The sequence below is a fragment of the Symsagittifera roscoffensis genome, chromosome 9, assembly GCF_963678635.1.
Source record: "Symsagittifera roscoffensis chromosome 9, txSymRosc1.1, whole genome shotgun sequence".
In the NCBI taxonomy this organism is placed as follows: Eukaryota; Metazoa; Xenacoelomorpha; order Acoela; family Convolutidae; genus Symsagittifera; species Symsagittifera roscoffensis.
In genome coordinates this window covers 1,824,049-1,851,279 of record NC_087070.1, presented here as the reverse complement: position 1 = coordinate 1,851,279, position 27,231 = coordinate 1,824,049, and the positions used below count along the sequence as shown (strand labels likewise).

At 35.8% G+C, this 27,231-nt stretch overlaps 1 protein-coding gene across 2 annotated transcripts; it reads left to right on the top strand.

Annotated features, from left to right (window-relative positions):
• Nucleotides 1-312: 312 nt before the first annotated feature.
• LOC134854488 (uncharacterized) lies at nucleotides 313-16,813 on the top strand. 2 transcript variants are annotated; one of them, XM_063870757.1, is made up of 4 exons: nucleotides 313-2,478; nucleotides 2,992-3,135; nucleotides 14,403-14,610; nucleotides 15,618-16,813. In XM_063870757.1, exon 1 carries the CDS (start codon nucleotides 485-487, stop codon nucleotides 2,240-2,242), a length of 1,758 nt encoding a protein of 585 aa, XP_063726827.1. In that variant the 5' UTR covers nucleotides 313-484; the 3' UTR covers nucleotides 2,243-2,478; nucleotides 2,992-3,135; nucleotides 14,403-14,610; nucleotides 15,618-16,813. The 2 variants fall into 2 exon arrangements, with proteins under 2 accessions (XP_063726827.1, XP_063726826.1); XM_063870756.1 differs by having other exon boundaries at nucleotides 14,403-16,813.
• Nucleotides 16,814-27,231: the final 10,418 nt, after the last annotated feature.

The following is a 27,231-nucleotide window of genomic DNA, read 5'->3' as shown; positions in this document are numbered from 1 at the left end:
ATACAATTTGCGAAAACCAAAAAACATGTTTTTTTGCACCGTGGTTAAATGCTTAAGATTAATTATGTAATCTAGAAACTAATTCAAATCTCAAAAAAAAGCTTGTTTCGATTTAGTTTTGGCAGCAGAAGATAATTCTGATCACATGAGGTAAAAATTAGCAAAATTATGACGTAAGGTGCCAAAATTGCAAAGAAAAACAAAAATGACATTTAAAATGACGCAAAAAAAATAACTATTATTATATCGCATTGCATTTTTTACATTTTTACCTTATGTGAACAGAATCATCTACAGCAACCAAAACAAAAATCAAAATAAGCTGATTTTTAATCATCGATTTGAAATTAACTACTATCAAAAACATTCAAAACAACTCTATTGGCAAAACAAAGCACGTTCTTTATTTCTCTCAGTTTGTACATTTATTTTGGTTTTTATTCAGTTTTTTGCTTTGAAACCAGAAAATTTGAGTGAAACAAAAATGGCCCAGAGCTCGGATGGTGATTTGTTCAAGGGAGATCTGGAGGCTTTGGAGTTACAAATACCGGGAGGACAGAAAGTTTCATTCCGCGATGATGCAGAAGTGCTCAAAGTTTTCCAGAATCATCATCCCAACTGGGGAAAGGAAGGCTGCACTTCTTCGGTTCCGATAGATAACCCTAACCCTAGCCCTAAAACTCCTCCACGAATCACGAATAGCAAGGGACAAGGAGCTTTTGGTGTCTACAAGTTGTTTTTGAAATCCGCGGACAAAAATCAGAAAGGTTTGATGCTTTTTCCAAATCTGAATTCCAGAAAACTCGGCGTTTTTGAAAATGCGGATTTTCAAATTGACCTGGTGATTGCTCATCCAACAAAGGGAATATTTGTTTTCACAACGAGTTCTGAAAAGAACAAAAACGCAGAAATTTTACTGGACAAAAATAACCGCAACTGCGAATTCATGAAAATGCTGATAGATTACGGTCATGACAAATTAGAGGGTTCAGTCCCAATCCAGTCAGTGATTTGCCTACTGCATGACGACAAAATTCAAAATTTTGCCTCTATATCGACGGAGCTAGGCGGAAATCAACCTTGGATCCTCCGGAAAAATGAACTAATGCACGAGAATTTTGTCTCGGAATGGAACCAAAAGATGACCCATCATCCCGATTTAAGCGATAAATATCGTTTCGACGTTTTTGTGGCACGATTATTTGTTTTGAACAAATATGGAGCGTTCAGTGCTTTTTCCCGCGAACTGGACACTTTCGAGTTACAAATGCCGGGAGCACATAGAGTTCCTTTTCGCGACAATGAGAATTTGATCAAAATGCTTCGACTGCAGTACCCAAATTGGGAAAAAGTTGGAAACATATCATCGGTTCCAATAGCTAGGGTTCCCAGACTCTTTTTGAATAATATTCAAATGTCTAAAAAACTTCAGGATGAGTTCAAATATTTGCTAAAAGGAGAAGTCGGAGAAATCAAAGTTTACAGATTGCTCTTGGACGCGGTCGATCCAAACGAGAAAGGTGTGATGGTATTCCCGAATGTAAACCCCCAAGAAGTTTTCAAAACAGAAAGTGCACAAGTTGAAATTGACACAGTTTTAGCTCACCCAACTAAGGGATTCTTCGTGTTCAATGTAAAAAATCAAGGCGAAAAACTGACACCCCAGAATATACAAAATGACATTGAGCGTCATGCTAACTTCATACGAATGCTGTTACAGTATGGCCAAGAAAAAGTGGATCCAATTCCGATACACTCCGTTATTTGTCTGCTACACGATGACAATAAGAAAAAAATTGACTCAATCGCAAAATCAGATGGAAAAGATAATCGGACTTTTATTCTCAGCAAAAGTGAGCTAACGGTAGATAGCTTTGCAAAGCAGTGGAACCAGAACCTAGCAGAGATTTCGAATTTCAACCTCAACGACAAGCACTTTTTTGACGTTGCTGTAGCACGATTGGTCGCTCTTAGCTCACTAGAAAGCTCTGCGGCATTGATCCATGAGCAACTGATTTTAAATGACATGCAGGCTACCAACAAAAGCAAAGGCCAATTCTCCAAAAAAGCTAGTCAATTTAAAGACTTTGATCAGGATACCAAATCAATTCTCGAAAGCACATCAAAAATCAAAATGGCATCAACAAAGAGAGAAACAAGAGAGAAACGAAAAAGTGCGTTTCATAATGTGGACAGAAGAGCAGTTGAATATAACAGCCAAAGTGATGAAACATCTGCTTAATCCGACTGAAAACGGTTATTTGCGACTTGTCGTGACTGGCTGCAAAGGTTCTGGCAAAACAATGTTGATGGTCTTCCTCGCAAGAGTTGCTGTGGAAGTGTTCAAGCTGTCTACCACAGATTCTCATTTTCCGTATAAAGTTTCTGCACTCCCCGGCCTTATTCATTACACGCTCCTTGCAGATATCTTGCAGGGGCTTCTCGAGCCATATGGTGTAAATTTTCTACATCCAATGGGTTAGTATTCGACGAGGTTGCTCATTGTCCGACCACCTATTTTTCAATCGACGTAGCCGCTAAAAGTTTCAAGCAGCAAACAATTTTTGTTGAGTCTATACAATTTTTTATTGTGATTTTAACCTTAATCAACTGCTTTTGTCCGTGTTGAGCAAAGTTTCGAAAACACCTGCAATAGAATTACATTGTAATTTGCTCACACCATTAATCTGAGTCACGAGTTTAAATGAAACATATATGTTTTCAACAAAGCCATTCAAAAACACTCGTGGATAAAATAGTTCATCCGAAAAAGCGCAAAATTCAAAAATAAATCTCAAAAAATGAAGTGTTTTGATAGAAGTTTTCCTTGTTCTAAAGACTCAGTAACTGTGGTAAAAATCATGATGGTGGTCAGCTTGTGTTTTTTGACAGCAGCCGGTTAGATAGATATTTGATGATGGTTTGCCATCCTGAACGGGTTTTGGAGCTTCATCCTGCAACGATATTAGAATTAACACCATTATAGTTTAGGAATTTATGAAAAAATTTATCGCCATGACGACTATACTGGATCAGTATTTGACGCCATTCACAGTGTGAAAGAGCATATCGGAGTGCAACTAAAGAAATCAAAGCTGATGGTCTGCGACGAATTTGTCAAGATCATGGGAAAATGTATGGCTCATTTGTAAGGTAGTCTAAATCATTATCTCGTAGCATCTGATACGCTTTAGAGCTCGATAGTTTTTTCACATGATCTGACTGAGCAAATACAGAAAAAATAAATGAAGGTTAATCACAAGGTTATACTGACGAAACCAACGTTCGAAATTTCTTTTTTTCTTCTTCAAAAAAAGGACATTTCAATGCCCCGTAAAATCGAACTCCAAGTTTACGGGTTATGCTTTCAGTGTTATTTTTAAGGACAAGTATTAGATTCAAGAATAAAAAAAAATCATGCCGGGTGATATGCGCGAGTCCTATTGATGACCTCCATGTGTTAAAGAAAGGCCATAGACACGATGAGCTGCGAAGCTGTTTACAGTAATTATTTTTGTGGGAGTTGGGACACTGTTTACTGTAAACATTTTCATAAATGAGAAAAATTTAGGAAAGTATCTTTTTTGTTATTTTATTTAGAAATAAGCTGAATAAGTAGCGTAAAATTTGCACAAATTAACACTTGATTTAGTGTCCGCTGAATCACGCGCTGATCTTTTTTTGTTAGAGAGTTTTGATTAAATGTTTTTCCGCTTAGTTGAAATGATAAAAAAACAGCTGTTTTATTGTGCAGCAATCTTCCAATGACCTCCTTTATTGCTGCAGGCAGCTTTTTTTTTAAATGCATTTGATTTTTTTTTGGTAGTTGAGGGACTAGATCAGCTGGTTATGTTCCGAAATGGTTGAGCCTTTAGTATTGTAAATCCTTTAATTATGTGAGCAAGAGATAAATTGACTATCTTTGCAGCTATTGTTAGCTGAATTCCTTTAAGATTTCGAAAAAAAAAAATAAAAAACAAATCTGTTTTTTCTTTGCAAATGTTGGAAATAAATTAATTGCACTGGAGTGTAATTTTTTTTAAATCTGATCCAGTAAAAGATTTTAGAGTATCAACTAAGCAGCATTCATTGTCCTAATTTCCTAAGTATTTAGATTCGAAGAAACACCAAATAGATACCACAAGAACTTTTTCAATGAGAAAACGCAAAATATTTAACTTTTTTGTAGCAACAAAAAGTTTGTGAACCAAATTAAACATTTATAGCGATTGTTCCGAGCATGAGACTATCATTTTCTTTACTTGATTCAAGGAAAATTGGAAAAACATTTCAAATCTCAAGCTTCTTTCATTAAGTTATGGATGATGCAGCTGCTCAGTTGCCTCCTGTAGTGAAATCAAATCAAAAATTAGCATTTACTGTTTGTGAAAAAGTAGTACCTGTTCGTTAAAATAAATGATTTTTTCGTTGTAACATTGGGGCGACAACTCAGAAACTATTCGTTTGCTCCCCCAAAATATTCTAAGCTCTCTTAAAAGAAATTGTTGGAACAAGTTTTACAGTAGGTCGTTTTAGTTCCCGATGCAGTTTGCGATGAAAGCGAATCGGTTTAATTTGTTCCCATAACCAAGGGTCTACTAATGTCCGTTCGGGCTACGTTTGTCTACAATTCCAGAATTAGCCAACGGTTTTCGTTCGAACGTCTTCATCGGCATACCACTTGCGTTTGTTCAGCGCTGGAATGTAATACCATGTCGAACAGCTCGAGATGCGTTTGGCAAACTTTGGGCTGCGTTATCTTGCTTTCAAGGGTCAAAGTGCCCCTACAACAGGAGCGGAAAAAAGCTGGAGCAGTTTTGGCCAAAAAGAAAAAATTTCGGTATAGCACTTCAATACTATCCGATCATGCACTCATCGATATTGCAGACATTGTGAGATTTCTCTGCAAGACACAAAATTGTTTCAAAAACTATAATAATGAGTTTGATACTTCCTTTGATTGGTTAACACACTCTTAAGCAACACCGAATAAGTTGTCCTTATGAAACCTCATGGTAGTAGGTTTGAGGTTCTCCTAGTTTCCATATACTACCTTTTTGGTCTAGCTTTTTTTTCGATACGTTGTTTTCGGATCCCAGCCAGCTGGTGTCTTTATCGGACCAAATGGTCAATGGAATAGCATAATAGGCGATGCAGTATACAGTGATGAAACAATCTCGAAATATATAGGCCTGTAATCATCTTGTAAACAAGGAGCAATTTTGTTGCTCCGAATTCGTTTTGATTGAAACGTACAAAATCAGTAATTGATTCAACAATTCCTGAAAAGTCAGAGGCGCTGACCGAATCTTTGTTCTTGCAAAGCTGGCATCATAGGCGTGATTGTTTTGACTCTGCTTTTTCTATAGATAATACGCTGGTTTTCGAATGACTTCAACAAGAAGCGGTGATTCAAGATTGCAAACTTTAAGTGAACATCCTATCTGAATTTTAAAACGATTGTGTTTATCACTTTAATTCTTAGAAGACTACTCCTTTCATCAAGATTTGTTTGGAAAGTGCATTCTCCTCAGATGCAAAAAATTACTTTTTGGATGTGTACTTCTTAATTCAAAAACAATCAAGTTTTCTTTGCAAGCTTCAATGCTTCCATAACTACTGCATTGGAAAAACTTTTGACATTAGCTGACTTTTTGGCAGAAGTTTTTTGCAGCGTGAATAATAGGATTTTTAATTGACAATATTGCGTAAGATTGTTGCTTTTCGGTTTACACTATTCATTTTTGTTAAATAGTTTGAAGCACGGTTGAAAATGAACTTTCTCATTGCAGGATTCTTTTGGACCAAGAAAAACTCCCAGTTAAAATTTCAATTTGGTGGAATAGAGAGATTGTGTGTTCGTGTGTATGAGAGAGCAAACTGATCAGTAGAAAGGAAAAGGAAACCAACTTATTGAGAATTTTCATTTAGATACGACTCATTCTCGTAAATTGGAAAATGTTACTGAACACGGCATAAATCGTTGGTGAGCTGACAAGATTTCTCAGAGGAATTTGCGTGGGCTCTACTTTAAAATAAAACTTTCATTCCAAAAAAAAAAACATTTTTCTATTGGCTGCTGCCTTATAAAAACTTCTTATCCTTTTCTATTCAGACTCTAATCAAAGAACTTTTTGTTTCCTGCTTACTCGAGAATATTGCATACTTTTGCATATTGCAACTTTTTGTTTACTCGAGAATATTGCATACCAAACATTGCGAGATTTGAAATATTGAAAGTAATGAATCGTTTGCTTGCCATTTATATGAACTCGCCACAATGATTAAACAATCTCAAAATCTATAGGCCTGTGATCATGCTGGTAAACAGGAGGTCACATTGCTTCTCCGAACTCTTCCAGATTGAATCGTTAAAAAAGTCCGCAATCGGCTCGAGAGTTTGTGAAAAGTCACTAGCGGTATGCGAACTTTTCTATATTAAGCGCTGATGATATAGTTGTGATACTTTTGGTTTCGCACTTCCAAGAAGTAATTCGATTTCTTGATTGACTTTTAAAAAAACGCGGAGACTCAAGACGCAAATATAGGTATATAAATAACAACTGCTTTTGATAACTAAGGTAGATATCACAAACGTTTCAAGAAACTACGCCTTATTTCAAGGTTTATTTGGAATTTTGTGTCATAGTCGATTACAATTAGGTGGATAATTTTGCCCGTGAGAGGGATAAAGTTGGAAGAACCAAAAAACGCGGGGTGTTTCGCATTATAGTTGAATTTTTTGTCTGTCGATTTTGTTGCGGTACAAAATGGTGACGTTTGAGTCGAAAACTTGTTTTTGGTAGCAACAAAAGTCGTGGTTATTTTGTTTATAGTTCTGCCAGCTCAAATACTCCCATGACTTTACTGCAGTAATTTTTGGTTTCAAATAAAACCTAAGCATTTAAACAGCACTTGGCCGAAATTTTCCAAGGCAACCATTTTCATCTTTTGCAAACAATGTGGGTTCTTTTTTGGTCTAAAATAAGCAAAATAAGAAAAGCGTCGTTCTAATGAAACATTATGATTGTAGGGTTGAGGTTCTCTCAGTTTCCATATACTACCTTTTTGGACTAGCTTTCTTTTCGAGGCAGAAAACACATCGAGAATTGTTTTTCGGATCCTACCCAGCTGGTGTCGTTATCGGACCAAATGGTCAATGAAAGGTCATAACAGGCAATGCAGTATACAGTGAAGAAACAATCTTTCATGATAATTCAGTGGGGGTAACGGAACCTTTCTCCTTGCAACACTGGCATCATAGATGTGATGGTCTTGGCTCTGCTCTTTCTATAGATATGGACTTCAATAAGGAGCGGTAATTCAAAATTGTAAGCTTCAAGTGAACATCCTAAATGGTTTTTAAAACGATTGTGGTTATCACTTTTATTCTTAGAAGAATACGGCTTCCATCAAGATTTATTTGGAAAAGGGAATATTGCCCCTTAAATGCAAAAAATTTGACAGCTAGGCAAAACAGGAATCTAATAATTGTACCAAGAAGTCTTGATTTAGGAAGGCTTGGTGCGAAAAAAAAACAAATAGAAGTTCTTTGTGTGTGTTTGATTCTACTGATCCAGCAAAGAAGTAGTAGAAATTGGCAAAAAAATCCATTCCTGCGTTTTTGTATCGAATAAGCGCACAAGGGGAAAGATTTGATCCATTTTTAAAAAACAAATCAACGTCCAAACAAACTTTTTTAGGTACAAAGAATCAAAAAATTTTATAAGAATTTACAAAAATCCCTCTGCCTTCCTGATTAATGACACGATTTTTTACAGGTTTTTTTTAAAACTCATTATTGAGAGAAGGGTATCAAATTGTCTGAATTGTCTTTCGAAATCTTCAATTTGTAGTTGTAAACTTTGATTATATTTCCTTTGATTCCCCATTCTGCGATTTCCTATAAGATTTATTTTTTGTTATTGCAACAAATTTTTCGAAAATTTGTCTCGTACTCTAAAGCAGAATTCAAAAAAAAATCTTTAACACATGGATGACCTCCATGTGTTAAAGAAAGGCCATAGACATCCGGTTAATCATCTAAGAAATAAGATAGGCAACAGAGTTACTCGTACTTAAAGTCAGTTTTTTCCTTTTTTGCCATGTAATGAAAAGTTTGAAGTAGTAAGTTTCATATGAAAATTTTTCAACACCAGAAACTCTCAATACATGCGTTTCCAATTCGTTCTCTATAATTTAGGATAAGTGATAGCTAGATTTCAGCAATCCTACCAGGATGGTAAAAATCAGAGAGTAAACTTCAGAAAAAACTTTGACTTTTTCGTCAAATATTTTTTTAGAGAACTATGTGTCATTTGCGACCCACATGTTACCTCCCGTGATAATCAGTGACGTTGATTATGGTAGATTAACTGTGTCCCTTGTTTTGTTGAACAGGGTAGACCTGGCCAATTGAAACAATTTTTTTTTCAGGTAAACATGTCGCATTTGCCTCACCACTTGTTACTCCGTTCGATGAGCGGAGACGCTGAGATTTTTTAAACAAACTTCCACCTTTGTTATTGTTAAAGCGAGGAGGTGGACGTAAGCAAAACTATGTTACATTTGTGAAACCAGATGTTACCTCCTTCGATATGAGCTGCGAAGCTGTTTACAGTAATTATTTTTGTGGGAGATGGGACACTGTTTACTGTAAACATTTTCATAAATTAGAAAAATTTAGGAAAGTATCTTTTTTGTTATTTTATTTTGAAATAAGCTGAATAAGTAGCGTAAAATTTGCACAAATTAACACTTAATTTAGTGTCCGCTGAATCACGCGCTGATCTTTTTTTGTTAGAGAGTTTTGATTAAATGTTTTTCCGCTTAGTTGAAATGCTAAAAAAACAGCTGTTTTATTGTGCAGCAATCTTCCAATGACCTCCTTTATTGCTGCAGGCAGCTTTTTTTTAAAATGCATTTGATTTTTTTTGGTAGTTGAGGGACTAGATCAGCTGGTTATGTTCCGAAATGGTTGAGCCTTTAGTATTGTAAATCCTTTAATTATGTGAGCAAGAGATAAACTGACTATCTTTTCAGCTATTACTAGCTGAATTCCTTTAAGATTTCGAAAAAAAAATTAAAAAACAAATCTGAACTTTTCAATGTAAAACTCGCAATCGAATTTTGAGTTTACCAAAAAAAAGGTAATCTCCTATCCTACAAAACCGACAAAAATCCCTTTTCATCTCAAATTTTTGTGCAGTCCAGAGGTGAGCAAGAACTTTATGTTCTCCTTGAAATGACTCACAAAATGGCAATTAAACCGAAAAAACATTAGCAAATAAATTTGGATAGAATAAAATTTTTGAGCGAAAAAAAACAAGAAAAGCATACGAAGCCAAGATTAGGAAAATTACAAACAGCTGAAGCAAAGAATGAAGCAAAAATTACAAGAAGCTGAAGCAAAAGAATAAAATTAACTCAAGTTAAACTGCGTTCAGCCAAGAACACATTCTATGATGTCGCAACTATGCCGACAAAAATATATAGGCACATGAAAATTTGATCAACAATTTAATTGAAACTGAATGTTTGCAGTTTAAAAATTCAAAAAATGTCAAATTCGAACCTTTTATCTTTGCCACCCCAGGCATATACAGAGCCTCCTGACCAAGCGTGTCGGAAACTTAAAGACATTTCAATTGAGTTGAAACTAAATAGAGCCTTTTCAATTTTGAATATTCTGTGAACAAAACTATATAACAAAAAAAGGTCCTTTAATCGACTGCATTACCCTTCCCTATCGCAACGGTAAAAAAAATTCAATTGTGTAAGCAAAATGAAAAAATCATTTTATATTTTTGAGCAAGTGCTTGGAAACAATTCAATGGTCTTATTAAACTGGAAAAGCTGATTCAATTTTTTTTGAACAAAATCTGAAAATTCTAAAAAACTGTGTTCTCGCGCTTTTCTCTGTAAGGTTCAGAGTGGTAATGTCCTATTTGTTGTCTTTAAGTGTTTGGCAACTCAATAAAACCAAAAGTAGCACCCCCGAGGAGATAAATATCAATTTTGTAAAACTAGATTTCAGCCAACGAAAAAAAAAGTTGAGGGCAAAACTGAGCTTATCTGGACAAAAAATTGGTCCGAGGGCAAATTCGAGGTCTTCAGCATGGAATTTAAATCAGTTCAACATAAAAAAACGCCTGATTTAGATAAGCTAATCATTGTTTGTGAACCAAATGACCTCATGCGTTTAAGTCCAAAAATTTTCTGCCAACAAACTAGCGACAACTAGTACAATCTTTAGAATAGGCGCTGTTTGCTCCTCAAAGCAAAAAGCCATGAAAACTGATCAAGTTCAAACGTCTGTTTCATAATTAAGAAATTGAAAGCTAGCCATAAAAATGTCCACTCGCGCTATTTTTGTCCACAACCCAAAAATAGCCACCGGTTTTCATTTAAGTAACGCTCTCAGTGTGCTGTTTGCGGTCATTCAGCGCGGGCAAATCCCACGGTTCCAGATGCGTTTGCGTAGCTTTGGTCTTCGATGTCTTGCTTTAGGCAAGAGATATGCAAGAGATAGATAGGTTGCTAGTGCAGCTTTGGTCGAGCCAGAAATATTTCGAGTTAGCATTTCGAAGCCAACCGGATTCGCACCTACCGACTTTAGAGCAAGCGTTGCGTGTTTTTGTTTCAAAAAATTCCCAAGTGAGTTGCTCATTTCCTTTTAAGGGGTAGCACATTTTCTTACAACGCCGAAAAAGTTGTTACCATGGGCCACTTTGTTGCGCCGCTTGAGGGTCGATTAAAACTCATCAAAAAAAATCTTTTTGGGCTAGTTTTCGATCCAAGATTGATTACGCATCGAAATTTCTTTCTCCGCTCTTACAAAATTGGTACCGTTATCGGACCAAATGACCAATGGAGTGCCATAACGGGTGATGCTTCTTTCGATTGCTACATTGCATGGTCTCGTGTTCATTGATGAAACAATCTCAACCTGAATATTCCCGTGATCTTGCTTCTCTGAGTTCCCCTTGATTAAGACCTAAGAAATTTAATTCATCGATTCCATTCCACAGTCTGTGCAATGTCATAGGCGGTAACCGAGCCTTTCCACATGAAAGGCTACCTCAATAGGTGTCATTGTTTCGGCTTTGCGCTTCCTCAGCTTTTAGCGCCTTTTCACTAACAAGGAGTGAAGATTCAAATGCAAGTTTTAGCGAATATTAGCTGGCTATTAGTCTAGAAACTGGTCTTGATCATGATGATGGATATCAAATACAAACAATTGTACGAGACTACGTTTTTTATCGTTGGTTTTTGGATTTTTGTGTCATTTTCATTAACATTTATTTGGCGAATTTGGCCCTTGGAATAGATCAGACTGGCATGAAAAAAAAAGCGGGGTAGAAGGCGAGTATTGTTTTGAAGTAATCCTTTAAACTAGAAGTAAAAAGTAGCTGTTTTCTGTTTTCAATCAGGCCGGCTGGGTTATTTTCATGACTTTAGTGTGGTAGTTATTTTTTTTCGTATTCATCCTAGACATATAAGCTCTCGCACGATGAAGGTTCCGGAAGCAAATGTGCGTTAAGATTTGTTGCTGTTACGGTAGTGAAAACCAAAAAATTAAGTTCAAAAATTAAGGGCTGAGCGAACAAACATTAGAAGACTGTGTAGATGGACCGATGGCAAAATTTCGATAATTTTTGAATGACACAAAGAGCATTAGGTCAATCAAGAGAGAACTGAAAATTTTTAATCGTAAAATTGCCAGCTTTGAACAAACTGAAAAAAAAGTTAGCTGTTGTTACTCTACTCGGGAAGAGGGATGATTGAGACGAATTATATACAAAATCTCTAAATCTGTAAAAGATTATGTAGCAACTACGAATGCAACTATTACTTCTTGTTTAAACTCATGAGTTAAACGCATGAGTTAAGTTAATATTTCAAAGTCTATAGCTGATTTTCTAAGAAAAAAAAAAGAAAAAATTACCATTCCGAAAACCAAGAACAAACCTGTATGTGATCTGAATATTGCTGTGTTGTCGATTTCAGGCGCCATTTTTGTTGAAATTGTTATAGGAAAGTAACCATCTAAAAATTACCATCTTGGGAAAATGACAACCTAGATTGAAATATATGAAATATTTTAACTAATGCGTAGCCTGGTTACTAATTGTTTAAAGCCAACCTCGAACTACGCGGAATCTTTAGTTTGACTCGCATTTTCTACCCGCCATATACAACTATTATATCTTTTACTTCTCAACCACATCAATCATTTTATACAGCAGCAGACGACGAAAATTCTTCCAAAATTTTGTTGTATAATTTAGTTGTTGTTTTTCAAGACTATTATCCTCTTAGCTTTAATTGTAAGAGAAGTTGCATAGAAGCAACTGTTTACGGTGAATTTCGCCGGTGGCGATCCCACTAGAACCTTTTTTGGGCACATTATACAAAATTTCGTTGAAATTGAATTAAACTGCGTACTCGTGGTCGGTCCTAAGACACAAGTTGGAATTTTTTAGTGTTCAAGCTCCGGCCGTATATTTGTTTCAATTTCTGAATATTTTTAAGGTCTAAATTACATACGTTTTTTTTCGACTCTTGCAGTTTTACTAGCGTGTGCTTCTGCAAAAAAGGGTGGAGATTAAGGATCGTCTTGTTGAGGTACAAATTGTGAGATTATAAAGGTGCCCCCGATAAAAAATGTTAATAGGTTTACTGTACGCGTAGTGGTTGAATTTGTACACTTCTGGACGATTCGAAAAAACATGATATAATTTTTGTCTTTATTCTGAGAATAAAAGGCAATTTCAAAGTTTAATTTGAAAAAAACAGTGCAATTTAGATGGCCGTCGCGCTCAATTAGCTTTAGAAACGAGAGTGCAGCTTTTTCTGCAATTCATTATACCCGATCAAAAACTTTCCGAAAAAAGTTGCTCGGAGAGGGCCTTGCTTCAAGTCATTTAGACGAGATGCGTATTTGCGTATTAGCTGGTTGCCTATGGTAATTAGCCTCACTCCTTTGTATATCTTTAAAAGGTTGAGAAGATTTGCGCCAAAAGAATTAAGGTCACAGGGGCTTAGGCATTTTTCCTTCTCTAATGAGGTTTATCAGCTCAGCAAGCATTTTCAGAAAAATAAGTCCTGCACTGCCATTCGGTTTACCAACATGATCTTTAAAAATTTAGGCAAAGTTTCATCAGGACTTGCTCCTGATCCGTTCGGATAGGACCTTAAATCTTTGTATAGACCGAGTTCGGATATGAAAAAAACATGTAGAAGTTTTGGATTTAGAGAGCCATTTTCGGCTCGCTAAGGGTGCTTAGACAGCTTTTTTATAGTTATCAGATGAAAAAGGACCAATCTTGCCATCCAAAGCAGCAAGTTTGAATCCTGCCTTTATATTTCTTTCATCGAGCTTATATCTTATTAGCTTTATTCTCTGTCCGATATGACACAGAGGCAGGCTTGAAGATTGTTGGTGAGGTTTTGAAAGGAAAAGAGTATTTGATCGAGTTTTTTCATTCAACAAAGAGCGCATGGTTGTGGTTTGTTTGCGTGCGTCCATTTCTTTTTGGTTGCTCCAAAAAAAAACAAAGAGAGAGTAGCTCCGAAAATTTTTTTTAAAAAAAGCTATTTTTTAACATCCTCTACATTGAAGAAGACGTTTTTTTTTGTCCTGAAGACTTTCAGTCAAGGGAACAAGCGAGTCTTCTGGTACTCATTTGAGGTGACTGTATTAGCATAATTGTCCAGCACTAAATCATAACATAGTTTTGCTTTAATGACAGATTTTAAATCGACACAAAAAAAATCATTGAGTTGCTAATACAAATATTTACACAACTGAGATGGTACCAACAAGAAAAACAATCTTATCTAATGCAATTCATCAGTCCCGAAGGTCTTAAACAACCTTTGTTAGTGAAATTTTTTTTGTTGTTTTTTCTTAATTTGGACACAAACGCACATAAAAGAAGAAAAAAAGAATTTTGTTTGGACTCTGGGAGACTGAACTAGCCCATGATAAAAGACAATTAAAATAAATATTAAACTCAAAGTAAAAAAATTGAAAACAAGGAACACACTTACCCAAGCTCAACAGTTCCAGCAGTGTTCCACCGGTCTCTTGAAGCCAGTTACATTTCCACTTTCCCCTCAGAAAGCCACTAGACACACCTGTCTCTAAAACCCTTTAAAGGTCGCTTTACAAACAGGCACACATATGAAACATAGCACATCTATTCAATAAGTTTATCACTAGTTTATTGGATTGTTTCGACAAAAGTTATCGTTTATAATGGTTTTTACCCTAAAATAATTGAGTAGAAATACTCTATAATCAATTTAATAGTCTGAGTTTTACATCCGTAATCCATTATAAGGAATTCTTTTTTCTCGGAATTCCAGTATAAACGGATATTATCTTTTATTTTTAGCTGCGGGAATGAACTTCAGTTATTTGGACGAACTGGGAAATAATCAACATTGTATATTGTTCACGTCAGAACCGCATGTTCTGGAGCAAATTCAAAATCATCATTCTGAGTTTCGTCACATGAAACTTTCTGTGTGTCTAAGATCAACAAACGAGATAGCCAAACTTGCTTGTGATTGGGCCAGCTTTGATTTGAGCAGAAAGAATAGGTACATTGAATGCAAGTCTGGTAATTACTTTTTTGGCGAGAAGCCCGACATTAATCATGTATCGCTCAAATCCAGTCCAGGCTCGGATCCGGTGTCTAGTTTTATTGAGGAGTGTGTTTCTACAATTAAAAACTATGCATATAAGTCAGCTTACCATTTTTTACCAGTAATTGTTGATTCTATCAAGGACGAAATATTAGAGCAAATTATAGCCGGCTTAACCGTAGAAAATCATCCGGCAAAAATCTTATGTAAAATATACCAGTGTACCTCAGAAGATTTTAATCAAATGCTTAATAGTAAACAGCCAACAGTGTGGTTTATCAAAGTCCTACAGGCAGAAGGCGCGGAATTCCCTGAGGTTGTTCTGCTTATGTGCAACATTTACGAACTGCAATTAGAAGCTGATCAACCTTTTTCACGCAAATTTTTTTCTGCCATTACAAGAGCATCGAGAAAAGTAGTTATTGTTCGAAGCACCGGTTATACTCAAAATGACAAAGAAGATGAAGAGAATTTACAAAGGACTAGAATCTGTGAATATTTACAAGAGAAGCTCGATTTATCACCAAGTTTTGCTCCCAAAATTGTCATCATTGGGATTATTAAAAAACTTATGGGACTCAAAAAAATATCGGAAGTCTATAAATTGAAGGTCGCTTGTCCAAAAATAAAATCCATTCAGCTTTTCGAGGGACCCAAGGGTGGACTGTTTTTCCAGCTTGACGACATCTGTAGAAAAGAAGATGTTAAAGAACTCCACAGTTTTGGAATTACAGACGTTATTATTATGGGTGACATTGAAAACTTCCATTTTTCAACTTTATCGTTTTTTCAGTTCACAGAAATTGCGTTGAAGTCTGACCAGATTTTCAATAAATTTAAAATATTTAATTATTACTGGTATTTTTATTATGACTATCTTGTTTATAATGCCAGTCTGAATACTTATCCCATTGAAAAAGCTCAAAAACTTGAACAATCAGCAATAGAAACTTTTTTGGCAGGCAAAACTGGTATCCCAACATCTGGACCCAGCAGCAAATGGGAGAATTGGAAAGAAAAAGCAACTGAGCTGTATCGTTCCAAGAGACCTTTTGATGCATTTAAAGCGTACAAAAACAGTGTTTTTTTTCTAGACCGAGAGAAAGAGGATCGCATCAAGAAAGGAGAGTTTGAAGCGGCCATTACAGATGAGAAAGAAATGGCAAAGTTAAAGTCAAACCTTAGCAAAATGTGTATAAGTTGTTTAGTGGAAGAAGATCATTCTGACGAGCAATTTGAACTCGAACATTCTTTTGAATCTTGTATCCTCGAAGCACTTTCATGCGCTTCCAGCGCAATCGATTTACACCCCTACTGGGCTAAAGGGTACGAACGATTAAAAGAAGTTCAACAGATGATAAATCATAGGGATGAAACAGGAAACAATCAATTTGAAAATATCATTATTTCTCTTCAAAAACTGATAGAACAAGATGTGGTACGGGGAGTTTTACATGGTTTACGAGGTCAAAAGATTGAATTTCCAGAAAATGTCAACGTTCTCCTGCAACTGATGGAAATTGAGGAGAAACGGCAGGAATACGTAAAAGGACTCGGGCGTCTGCAACTGCAAAATATGATTGATCTTCGAATAATATTGGCCGATAGCTTCTCGAATTTAGCGCTGGAAAGTTTCACAGCAATAAAAAAAGCTGAGCCCACTGCGACAGACAGAATATTTTTTATTCAACGAAGTGCACGTAAAATTAATGAGTGTACAGCTCGTTATGCACTGGAATCGTTGGAATGGAATCCGGGACAGGATCAGAGCAGACAAATCCTAAGCATGGCTCTGTCGGCGTTGTCGGATTGGTTGAATGAGTACGAAGCACTTCTCACAACAATAGGACAGGAAAAGTTCTACCAATCATTGATTGAAGAAATTCGCACGGAAATTTCACTGAGCCAAGTCTCCATCAGTGCTACAAAGGAGACACAAGTTCTATTGAATATACCAGAAAAACAATTACAAAAAGTGTCTATGGGGAAAAAATTCAATATATGCATACATAGACTCAAAAATCAGCTAACAAGATTGCTTTCTTTATTGCGTTCTTTAATGGTTGAAAATGTTGTCAGACTTTGGGGTTATTTTGGTTTTAATTAGTGTTTGATCAGCCACCTTCTCCTTCTTACTTTAACAACTGATTCTTTTGAAAGACCGTATAGTTCAATTCATTTTTTAAAAGTTTGTAATTATTTGTATTTGAAACTCCAATTTAGCTATATCTCAGAAATCTTTTCTGTAGAAGAATAAACTTAGAAAAATCAAACATATGCGATATTTTTTATAACATTGAATTTGTATTTTAGAGAGACGCCAAAAATAATGTATGTTGTTGATAGAAGTAACTGCTGTTCTCGGATACTTTTGTATCAAACAATTTTTTGTTCCGACTTTCGAAGAAAATGAAGAAATATTGACGCTTGGGGTGTTTTTTCATTCAGTCAATCTTAAAGTCATTTTCATTCGTTCAAGCGTTTTTGACTAAAATTAGATGAGAAATATATAATTGTCCGAATTTAAATTATAAATATTTCCTATGATATTTTTTCGTAAAGTTATGGGGGTTTGAAAATAGCTAATTTGGCCAATTTGGGAATTATTAACGGGCGAGCGATATATTGCATTCTTATAACACGCAGAAGCGGCAAAATTAGTCGGTCCAAATTTAATCCAGGCATGTCATTTGGTCTTTTATTTCGAAAAGTAGAGGCTAAATTTAACCCTTTGCTCTTAATATAGCCTGTGGGGGGGTATAGCGAAATGGAGAGGGGCAAGAAAAAAATAATTATACTTTTTTGATTATATCATTTTATCAAGCAAAAGCTATTTGATTGGTTTTGAAGTGCAGTTAAAAGATTGAGGGCTTCGCCCTGATAAACCCGTAGCCTTGTAAGGTTTTATTACTATGCAAGCAGATAGAGTTAATATTCGGACAGGATTTTTTCAGGTTAAAAGGTGTCTAACTAAATCACCATCTCATTTTGGGTGATTACGACAATCAAATCACCGGTCTATCTGGTGTGTTTGATAGCTCAGATTTTTTCATGAGAAAATTTTTTTGCTTAACTGGTAACCAGTATTCTCGGCTGTTGCCTCTTCATGAAAATTTGGTTTTGAAATAAATTTTTTTTGAGGACGAACCCAAACATATGTGATAACTTTGGTAGATTTAAATTATTTGACATTTTCAAGATTTTTCAATTTAGCGGCTTTCGTATCAATTTTGTGGCTATATAGTGTGTGTGGAAAGGCAAGATGAGGTACAAAACTCTATTTCAACTCTGTGTTAAAAACTCTTGAATACCAAAATTGTTCTCTCATTTCAAGCACATCAGTTAAACAGCCTCAAATAAAAAGCGAATGGTTCTCCAACTATCCAACTAAAAAATTTAGTAATTTTTATCCAAGAAAGAAAACTTTGTTTCAATTTTTCAATGGTGTTTATTAGGCATTTCAAAACAGATTTAAAATGAAAGTATTTTCAAGTTTTTGACATTGTCTCAGCCCCGCAAACTGCTTCGATTACTTTTCGTTTATTGACAGAAAGCAATTAATTTTTATTGACAGAAAGCAAATCAACTTTCTTTGTAATCCATAGAGGCAACCTCCACAAATATGGCTCTATTTAAGCACTTTCGCACTGACGAAAATGGATTAAGATGATAGAAATCGCGTTTTATAGAGGTAACATGCAGATAGAATGGACCCGATAGAAATGGACCCTATGGTCTCAGGTTTGTCGATTTACATCGGATTTTAACGTTTTTTTTATTGTCGTAAGAAAATTGATTTTATTGTATACCAAAACTGTTTAAATCGTTTAACATCGGTTTTTGCAAGACACTTATAATCATGAAAATCTCTTTACAATCAATTTAAATTGCTTGTTTATTGAGCCGCGAAAACCTCCAATTTTGTAGCCTTATTACTCTTGCGATTAGCAAATGTAATAAATTTGGGACATAGACGTTTTGTCGAATTAACAATTTGCTCAACAAAATCACAGGATTCAGTTGCTGTATTTGGTATCTTGGTGCATAAGGAAAATGATTTTCCCAACGTCCTCGACATATTTAGTCTGTAGGTGACGAGACGAATACGCCTAGGACGGCAAAAGTCCCTAGTTCTAAGCTGACCAGGACCTGAATCTTTCCAAACAGGAAAAATTCCGTTTAACAAAAGGTCGGCTGCTTATTTTTGCTCGCTTGTTTTTTTACTGTTTGCAATTTTCATTGTATTTGCTCTTAGTGTTTTAATTTACGAGTGCATTTTGCAGTTTAGTACTATCCTTGAAAAAAATTGTACTATCATTGACTTTGTTCAGTTTTTCCGATTTAAAAACTCATTTAGGTCGTCCAAATGATTTCGGCTGATACTTTAACGTCTTAATGACCTGATTTTGGATGGTTTCAAGGAAAGCGGTTTTTTATGGTCCCCTCCAGATTGCACGGAAAGCTAAAATGTTGTGAGTTTTGTCACCTCAATTTCTCCTCGATTTTGTCGCCTCAATTGCCCCTCGATAATTGATTACTTTCGAATTGTTAGTGAAATTATTCGATTGTGTTCCTGGACGCGTATTCCCCAAATAGAACATCATTACAGGCAAGATCGTTTATTATGAAGTTTTCTTAGTTCTGGTTTTTTCGCCTCTGTACATTACTATCAAGTTTAGTTTAATATAAAGCTTAACTCAAATTTTGTTTAGAAAAATTGCTAGTACTACTGTGATTTACTGTCACTTGATAAAGAAATTTTTACTGCAAACGTTACTATTTTGATAATAAAATCTCAAACTCGGTCTCCATCCTCTTTTTTTTTCAGTGCGAGTCAGCCGGTAGAATTACTGGAAAACAGATAGTTAAAACTGATATTGTGAGCTGATAGCTATTAATAATTCAATCGATCAAAAAATTCAAAAATATCTAATAGAACGCAGTTGCGTTTTGTATTCTGAGCAACAATTCTGGGCAACAAATAACAGAAGGTGTTTGTCAGTTTAAAGTGAATTTCAATTACTTTAATAAAAAGCAAATCACAAAACGGTGAATTTTTTCTGCATCTGAAATAAAATTTGAAAAAAAAGATGATAGTTGAAGTATCCGTTATAGAAGAAAGCTTCAAAAGAAAATAAAGTTAGCATAAAAATGAACACACGACTACTAAGCAGCTCACACAGGACTACTAAGCGAACATACGACTACCAAGCTAACACACGACTACTATGCTAACACACGACTACTAAGCAATTATGCGACTACTAAGCTAACGCATGACTACTACGCCAGCACACAACTACTAAGCTAACACGCGAATACTAAGCAAACACACGACTACTAAGCTGACACACGACTACTAAGCTAACACACGACTACTATGCTAACACACGACTACTAAGCAATTATGCGACTACTAAGCTAACGCATGACTACTACGCCAGCACACAACTACTAAGCTAACACGCGAATACTAAGCAAACACACGACTACTAAGCTGACACACGACTACTAAGCGAACATACGACTACCAAGCTAACACACGACTACTATGCTAACACACGACTACTAAGCAATTATGCGACTACTAAGCTAACGCATGACTACTACGCCAGCACACAACTACTAAGCTAACACGCGAATACTAAGCAAACACACGACTACTAAGCAGCTCACACAGGACTACTAAGCGAACATACGACTACCAAGCTAACACACGACTACTATGCTAACACACGACTACTAAGCAATTATGCGACTACTAAGCTAACGCATGACTACTACGCCAGCACACAACTACTAAGCTAACACGCGAATACTAAGCAAACACACGACTACTAAGCTGACACACGACTACTAAGCTAACACACGACTACCAAGCTAACACACGACTACTATGCTAACACACGACTACTAAGCAATTATGCGACTACTAAGCTAACGCATGACTACTACGCCAGCACACAACTACTAAGCTAACACGCAAATACTAAGCAAACACACGACTACTAAGCTGACACACGACTACTAAGCGAACATACGACTACCAAGCTAACACACGACTACTATGCTAACACACGACTACTAAGCAATTATGCGACTACTAAGCTAACGCATGACTACTACGCCAGCACACAACTACTAAGCTAACACGCGAATACTAAGCAAACACACGACTACTAAGCTGACACACGACTACTAAGCTAACACACGACTACTATGCTATCACAAAATTACTAAGATAACACACGACTTTCGCTGATGCAACCGGCCTCTTTTGCTAAAAATGAGCTAATAAACTGGCAAAACTAGCCATGGTCTAATTTTAACATTTCCGAATAATTCAAATAGTTATATTTTTTATTGGATGATCAAAATGAACACTTTGGATATAAAAGCTGGCCTCTCAAGTTTCCACTTGAAAAACTGAAAAGAAAAATTAAGGATGGACTCGATGTTAAGAGTGGCAAACAAGTTCTGCACGACATTCCATTTCAACGTTTAGTTTCGACTAGAAAGAAAACTTACCAAAAAATTATTAAAAAATACAGGTAACCAATTCATGACCGTAAAAACTACAGGAAGCGTAGGTTCTCATTTTACTATAAGCCATAGAATGGCCATGACTGAGAGTTAGTTTCACCAAGATGTAAGATTCTTGACATGGAGAGCCAAGCACCTTCCGAGCTTTTTAAAACCAAGGGGTTCAACCCTTACTTTAACCTCATAGGATCCATAGTGCTAAAAAGCATTGCAGCGGTTGCCATGCAAGGCAACTTCGGGAAAACCCATTTCAAGTAAATTTTTTTTTAAATAACCATCGAGACATGTTCCCTCGCCTGATCCCACTAACACAGCTGAGTGATCAAAAATTTCTTGATCCCTAGACCTGTGAGATAACTGCTGAACACGCTAAGTTCCATGGCTTCCAAAACCGATCTGAACTTGACAAGCGCAATGCGAAAACTTCGCGTGATCCTGAAGGTTTACAATTGCCTGCTCTCTAAGGTTCGCACTTAAGTCTCTAAGCGCAAGGCAAAGCGGCGTGTGACAACGTCGGCAGCCAAAGCCTCATTTGATGTACTGCTAGTGCCATATTGGAAGCAAGTGATCCAATACGCGCTGGTAACAGGAAGTACAAAAACCAGCTCAACAGCCAAAAAGATCACACCAAGCCATAGGGCTTACCGGGATAGATGTGATCATCACGGCCCCACCGCAAAGCACCACACGGCACGAGGTGCCACACTGACTGTTTCCAAAAATCAGTTATTTCTGTCGCATTTTAAAACAAACTTACAATTTTTCAAACATATGTTTGGCCTTGCTCACTAATAACTTTTAGTGAGGCTTCAAGAAAAATTCAAAACTAACACTTGTTTGATAAAATTACCCCAATTTGAGCAATTTGAATCAAGAGTAATTTTTTTATTCCGATGGGAAATCTGAAAAATAAAAATATTACAAACTGACAGTTGGAAAAGAGTATTGGACGGAGGAAAACAGAAAAAAAAAACTGACACGTTTTTTTGAAAACAAAACATCATAAAGAGGCCAAACTGTATAATTTGTGAGTTGTAAGCGGATTCCGCAACTATGAAGCTCTTTTTGTTTTTTGTCCTTTCGTTTTGTTTGATCGTGTCTACAAAATTTTAACATGTATAAACACTTGCCTTCAGAGACATACACACACCACATTGAGCTCTTATCCAGTGCAGTTTGGCCTCGTAATATTCAACTTTCGAATTTGGAAGAAAATATATATAATATCATGAAAATTTATGATATGTGCATTTTTTTGATAAAATTTAACCCAATTTGAGAAAACTGTATTAGTAAGTCAAAAATTTTTATTTCGCTGGGAAATCTAATAACTAAATTCCACTTTCGAAGTTAGAAGCCGATCACAATTTTCGTTACCTTTACACTTCTGCTGTTCGATACGGGAGTTTACCTGAACATGAACTAAACTTAAAAATAAACCCAAAAGTCAAAATTGAGCGTTAACAAATTTTAGACTTTTTCCTAAAAAAATCACGAAGACCTATATAAGAGCACTCACCTTCCGAGCTTTTTAAAAACAAGGGGTTCAACCCTTAATTTAACCTCATAGGATCCATAGTGCTAAAAAGCATTGCAGCGGTTGCCATGCAAGGCAACTTCGGGAAAACCCATTTCAAGAAAAAAATCTTTTTAAATAACCATCGAGACATGTTCCCTCGCGTGATCCCACTAACACAGCTGAGTGATCAAAAATTTTTTGATCCCTAGACCTGTGAGATAACTGCTGAACACGCTAAGTTCCATGGCTTCCAAAACCGATCTGAACTGGACAAGCGCAATGCGAAAACTTCGCGTAATCCTGAAGGTTTACAATTGCCTGCTCTCTAAGGTACGCACTTAAGTCTCTAAGCACAAGGCAAAGCGGCGTGTGACAACGTCGGCAGCCAAAGCCTCATTTGATGTACTGCTAGTGCCATATTGGAAGCAAGTGATCCAATACGCGCTGGTAACAGGAAGTACAAAAACCAGCTCAACAGCCAAAAAGATCACACCAAGTCATAGGGCCCACCGTGATAGATGTGATCACCACGGCCCCACCGCAAAGCACCACGCGGCACCAGGTGCGACACTGACTGTTCCCAAAAATCAGTTATTTCTGTCGCATTTTAAAACAAACTTACAATTTTTCAAACATATGTTTGGCCTTGCTCACTAATAACTTTTAGTGAGGTTTCAAGAAAAATTCAAAACTAACACTTATTTGATAAAATTTCTCCAATTTGAAAAATTTGAATCAAGAGTAATTTTTTTATTCCGAGGGGAAATCTGAAAATTGCAAACTGACAGTTGGAAAAGTGTAATGAACGGAGGAAAACAGAAAAAAAAACTGACAAGTTTTTGGAAAATAAAACATCATAAAGAGGCCAAACTGTGTAATTTGTGAGTTGTTAGCGGATTCCGCAACAATGAAGCTCTTTTTAGTTTTTGTCCTTTTGTTTTGTTTGATCGTTTCTACAAAATTTTAGTATGTTTAAACACTTGCCTTCAGAGACATATACACACCACATTGAGCTCTTATCCAGTGCAGTTTGGCCTCGTAATATTCAACTTTCAAATTTTGAAGAAAATATATATAATATCCCGAAATTTTATGATATGTGCATTTTTTTGATAAAAATTAACCCAATTTGAGAAAACTGTATTAGTAAGTAAAATTTTTATATTTCGCTGGGAAATCTAATAACTAAATTCCACTTTCGAAGTTAGAAGCCGATCACAATTTTCGTCACCTTTACACTTTTGCTGTTCGATACGGGAGTTTACCTGAACATTAAGTAAACTTAAAAATAAGCCGAAAGTCAAAATTGAGCGTGAACAAATTTTAGACTTTTTCCTGAAAAAAAAATCACGAAGACCTATATAGGAGCACTCACCATGTTCCTGACTAAAAAATGAAAGAAATATTAGATTGAGTTATCTATTTATGAACTTGAGATTGAGTTAGTGTATATAGAGGTTTCCGCACACCTATTTCGAGTAATATTTTCTGTTTATGAATATCTGTTTAAAACAACTCAATCACAATTAAAATATTGTGACAGTTAAAATACTGTCACAATTGTGCTGTGCCGAGAACCCTTACTTTTTCAGTCTATTTTTCACAGTTGAGTTGAGAGTATCTCAGTGGTATACTCTGTTTTCTTTTGATCAAGTTAGTGGTTCCCAGATCCCATCTAACCGCATTCAAGTATTTCATCATTCGCACAGTTTTAAGGTCGAGGGAATTTTTCATATGAATCACTTTTTCTCCAAAACTAATAAATTTGATATCACTTGTTTCAAATAGCTCCTCATTCTGGCCGAGCCAGGACATTAATTGAAACATTTCGGCTCCATTTTCGTTTTCTAAATCATCGAGAGAAAATTCGGTCGACACTGCTAAAACCTGTAACTTCGGCTGCCATCTGATGACTCGTGTGATCAAATCCAAGCATAAGGAAAACGATCTTTCGGTCACTCCTTCAAAATTACCAACGACAGTGAGAGCTTTAAGATAATGAAACACCATTTTTTCAAGTAAGCAAAAATTTAGATCAAAATCCGTTACCTCAAGAGACAAATGGCTAAATTGATTGCTAATTAATTTTATTCTCGTTGACAGCATTCTATAATTGATCGCTAAAGTGGAACAGCAACTAGGTAGCTTGTCCAGACCAATTTCTTCTGGTTTTGTAGCTAATTTCAGGGAGAAAACAGCAATCGATTCCAAGTTTGGAAACACGCGTGAAATAAGCGCCCCAAGTTGTTCAGAAATGTCATTTTGGTTGTACAGATGAAGGTTTTTGAGATTTGGAAGATTGAAAGCCACGAATTCTGGTTTCCCAATATTTAGACTCTCGATGTGTAAATCACACAGATTTTGCAGATGTCTGACATCTGAAATGTTTAGAGGCCCCGAGTCGTGTGCTTCAACTACTTGGTTCAACTGATCTAAGGTCTTCAAATATCTGAACCAATCAGGAGCGTTCATTCGAAAATGAACACTTTTAACAGCTACACATTTTGATAATTTTTCGTAGAAATTGTCTGCGAACAAATCAATACGGCAATGAACAATATGGAACTCTATGCATTTATTGTACGATGCCAGATTGCGAGCCATTTCAACTAAAGGGTCCAAATCTGAGTCCATTTTTGCATTTAAACTTATAAGCAGAACCACACACTCTAAATTATCCCGCAGGTTAACATCCAGAGCTTCGAGTATGTTATAGATTCTGTTGAAAGAAATAGGAGTAAGAATAGCTTCATAGGAGTAAACATTGAGCTGTAATTTAATTATCTTCCATTGAGGATTATTTTTAAGGGCTATAATCGATTCCCCTGTCTTTTCAATTCCACTCGTTTCAGAACCCCAACTTTGGGTCGCAGCGAAGGCTTCCACTATTTGAAGCTTGCACCTCAACTGCAATCGTTTAATAATCGCGTATAAGTCCGAACAAGTCATCATTAAGGAGACAATATCAGATACATGATCTTGATCACCCACCAGGAAACTCTTGGTTAAATACTGGCAAATACACTGAAGTACGTGTTCCGGGAGGTAACAAAGCGCTAAATTACTCATCGCAACTCGAAAAAAACTCTCAAATATGACTTTTTAATTCAAAACTAAATTCAGAAAGTCAATAAATTTCATGATAGTAAGTTACTTGTAACTGCTAACCAAATTCGAGAAAACCGATATTAGGGGATTTTTTCTTCTACGGGTATTTATGAATATATCAATTTTCTAACTACAAAATGAACGTGAAAAGCTTCAAAACTTGATCCCAAAAAAAACCCCACGAAAGCAAAGGATTGAACCCTAAATCTGCAACGTGCTAAGCAAACATTCATACAGTCCACTCGACCACTTCCCATTTGAAACATAATGAATAACAGAATTTCACGTTCTCGAATAGAACATACCAATCAGCATTGATTAAAAAGCACAATTTAATGATAGCCAAACGCAAATTTAGGCAGCTTTAAGCGCCCGCTGTGGTGAATGTAACTTAACTAATTCATAAAACATCGATTACCATTGGCCTTAAATGACTACAACTGCCTTTCGAAAATGAAATAAATCCAACAGACGCAAGTAAACAAAAAATACGGACTTCGTTTTTGCTTTTCAAAGGAAAAAATTCTATTTTCAAAACTAGAAGTCGATCACGTTTTTCGTGAACTTTACACTTTCGCTGTTCGATAGTGGAGTTTGCCTTCCCTTTAACAATATAAATGCACTGAACTTAAAAAAATCACAAGTCAAACCGCGGAAAAAAATCAAAATTGAGCTTGAACAAATATTAAGACTTTTTCCTGAAAAAAAAAATCAGCAAGAATTATATAAGAGCACTCATTACGTTCATTAATCTTAAAAACAAGCGGCAAAAAGAGCTTCGAAATTCACAAAATATTAACTTTGCATATACTAATTTGGAATGTAATAAGCTTAAAGCAAACCCACAAATTTTGCATGTGGTGAATGTAACTTAACTAATTCATAAAACATCGATTACCATTGGCCTTAAATGACTACAACTGTCTTTCGAAAATGAAATATAGCCAACAGACGCAAGTAAACAAAAAATACGGACTTCGTTTTTGCTTTTCAAAGAAAAAAATTCTATTTTCAAAACTAGAAGTCGATCACGTTTTTCGTGAACTTTACACTTTCGCTGTTCGATAGTGGAGTTTGCCTTCCCTTTAACAGTATAAATGCACTGAACTTAAAAAAATCACAAGTCAAACCGCGGAAAAAAATCAAAATTGAGCTTGAACAAATATTAAGACTTTTTCCTGAAAAAAAAAATCAGCAAGAACTATATAAGAGCACTCACTACGTTCATTAATCTTAAAAACAAGCGGCAAAAAGAGCTTCGAAATTCACAAAATATTAACTTTGCATATACTAATTTGGAATGTAATAAGCTTAAAGCAAACCCACAAATTTTGCATGTGATAAATTAGAAAATTATCAGGCCAAATTTTGCATAAAAATATCAAGCCTTTCAAAATATACTGAGT

Excerpts from the sequence above, each read along its gene's own strand:
- LOC134854488 (XM_063870757.1), top strand. The coding sequence starts at position 485 with ATGGCCCAGAGCTCGGATGGTGATTTGTTCAAGGGAGATCTGGAGGCT.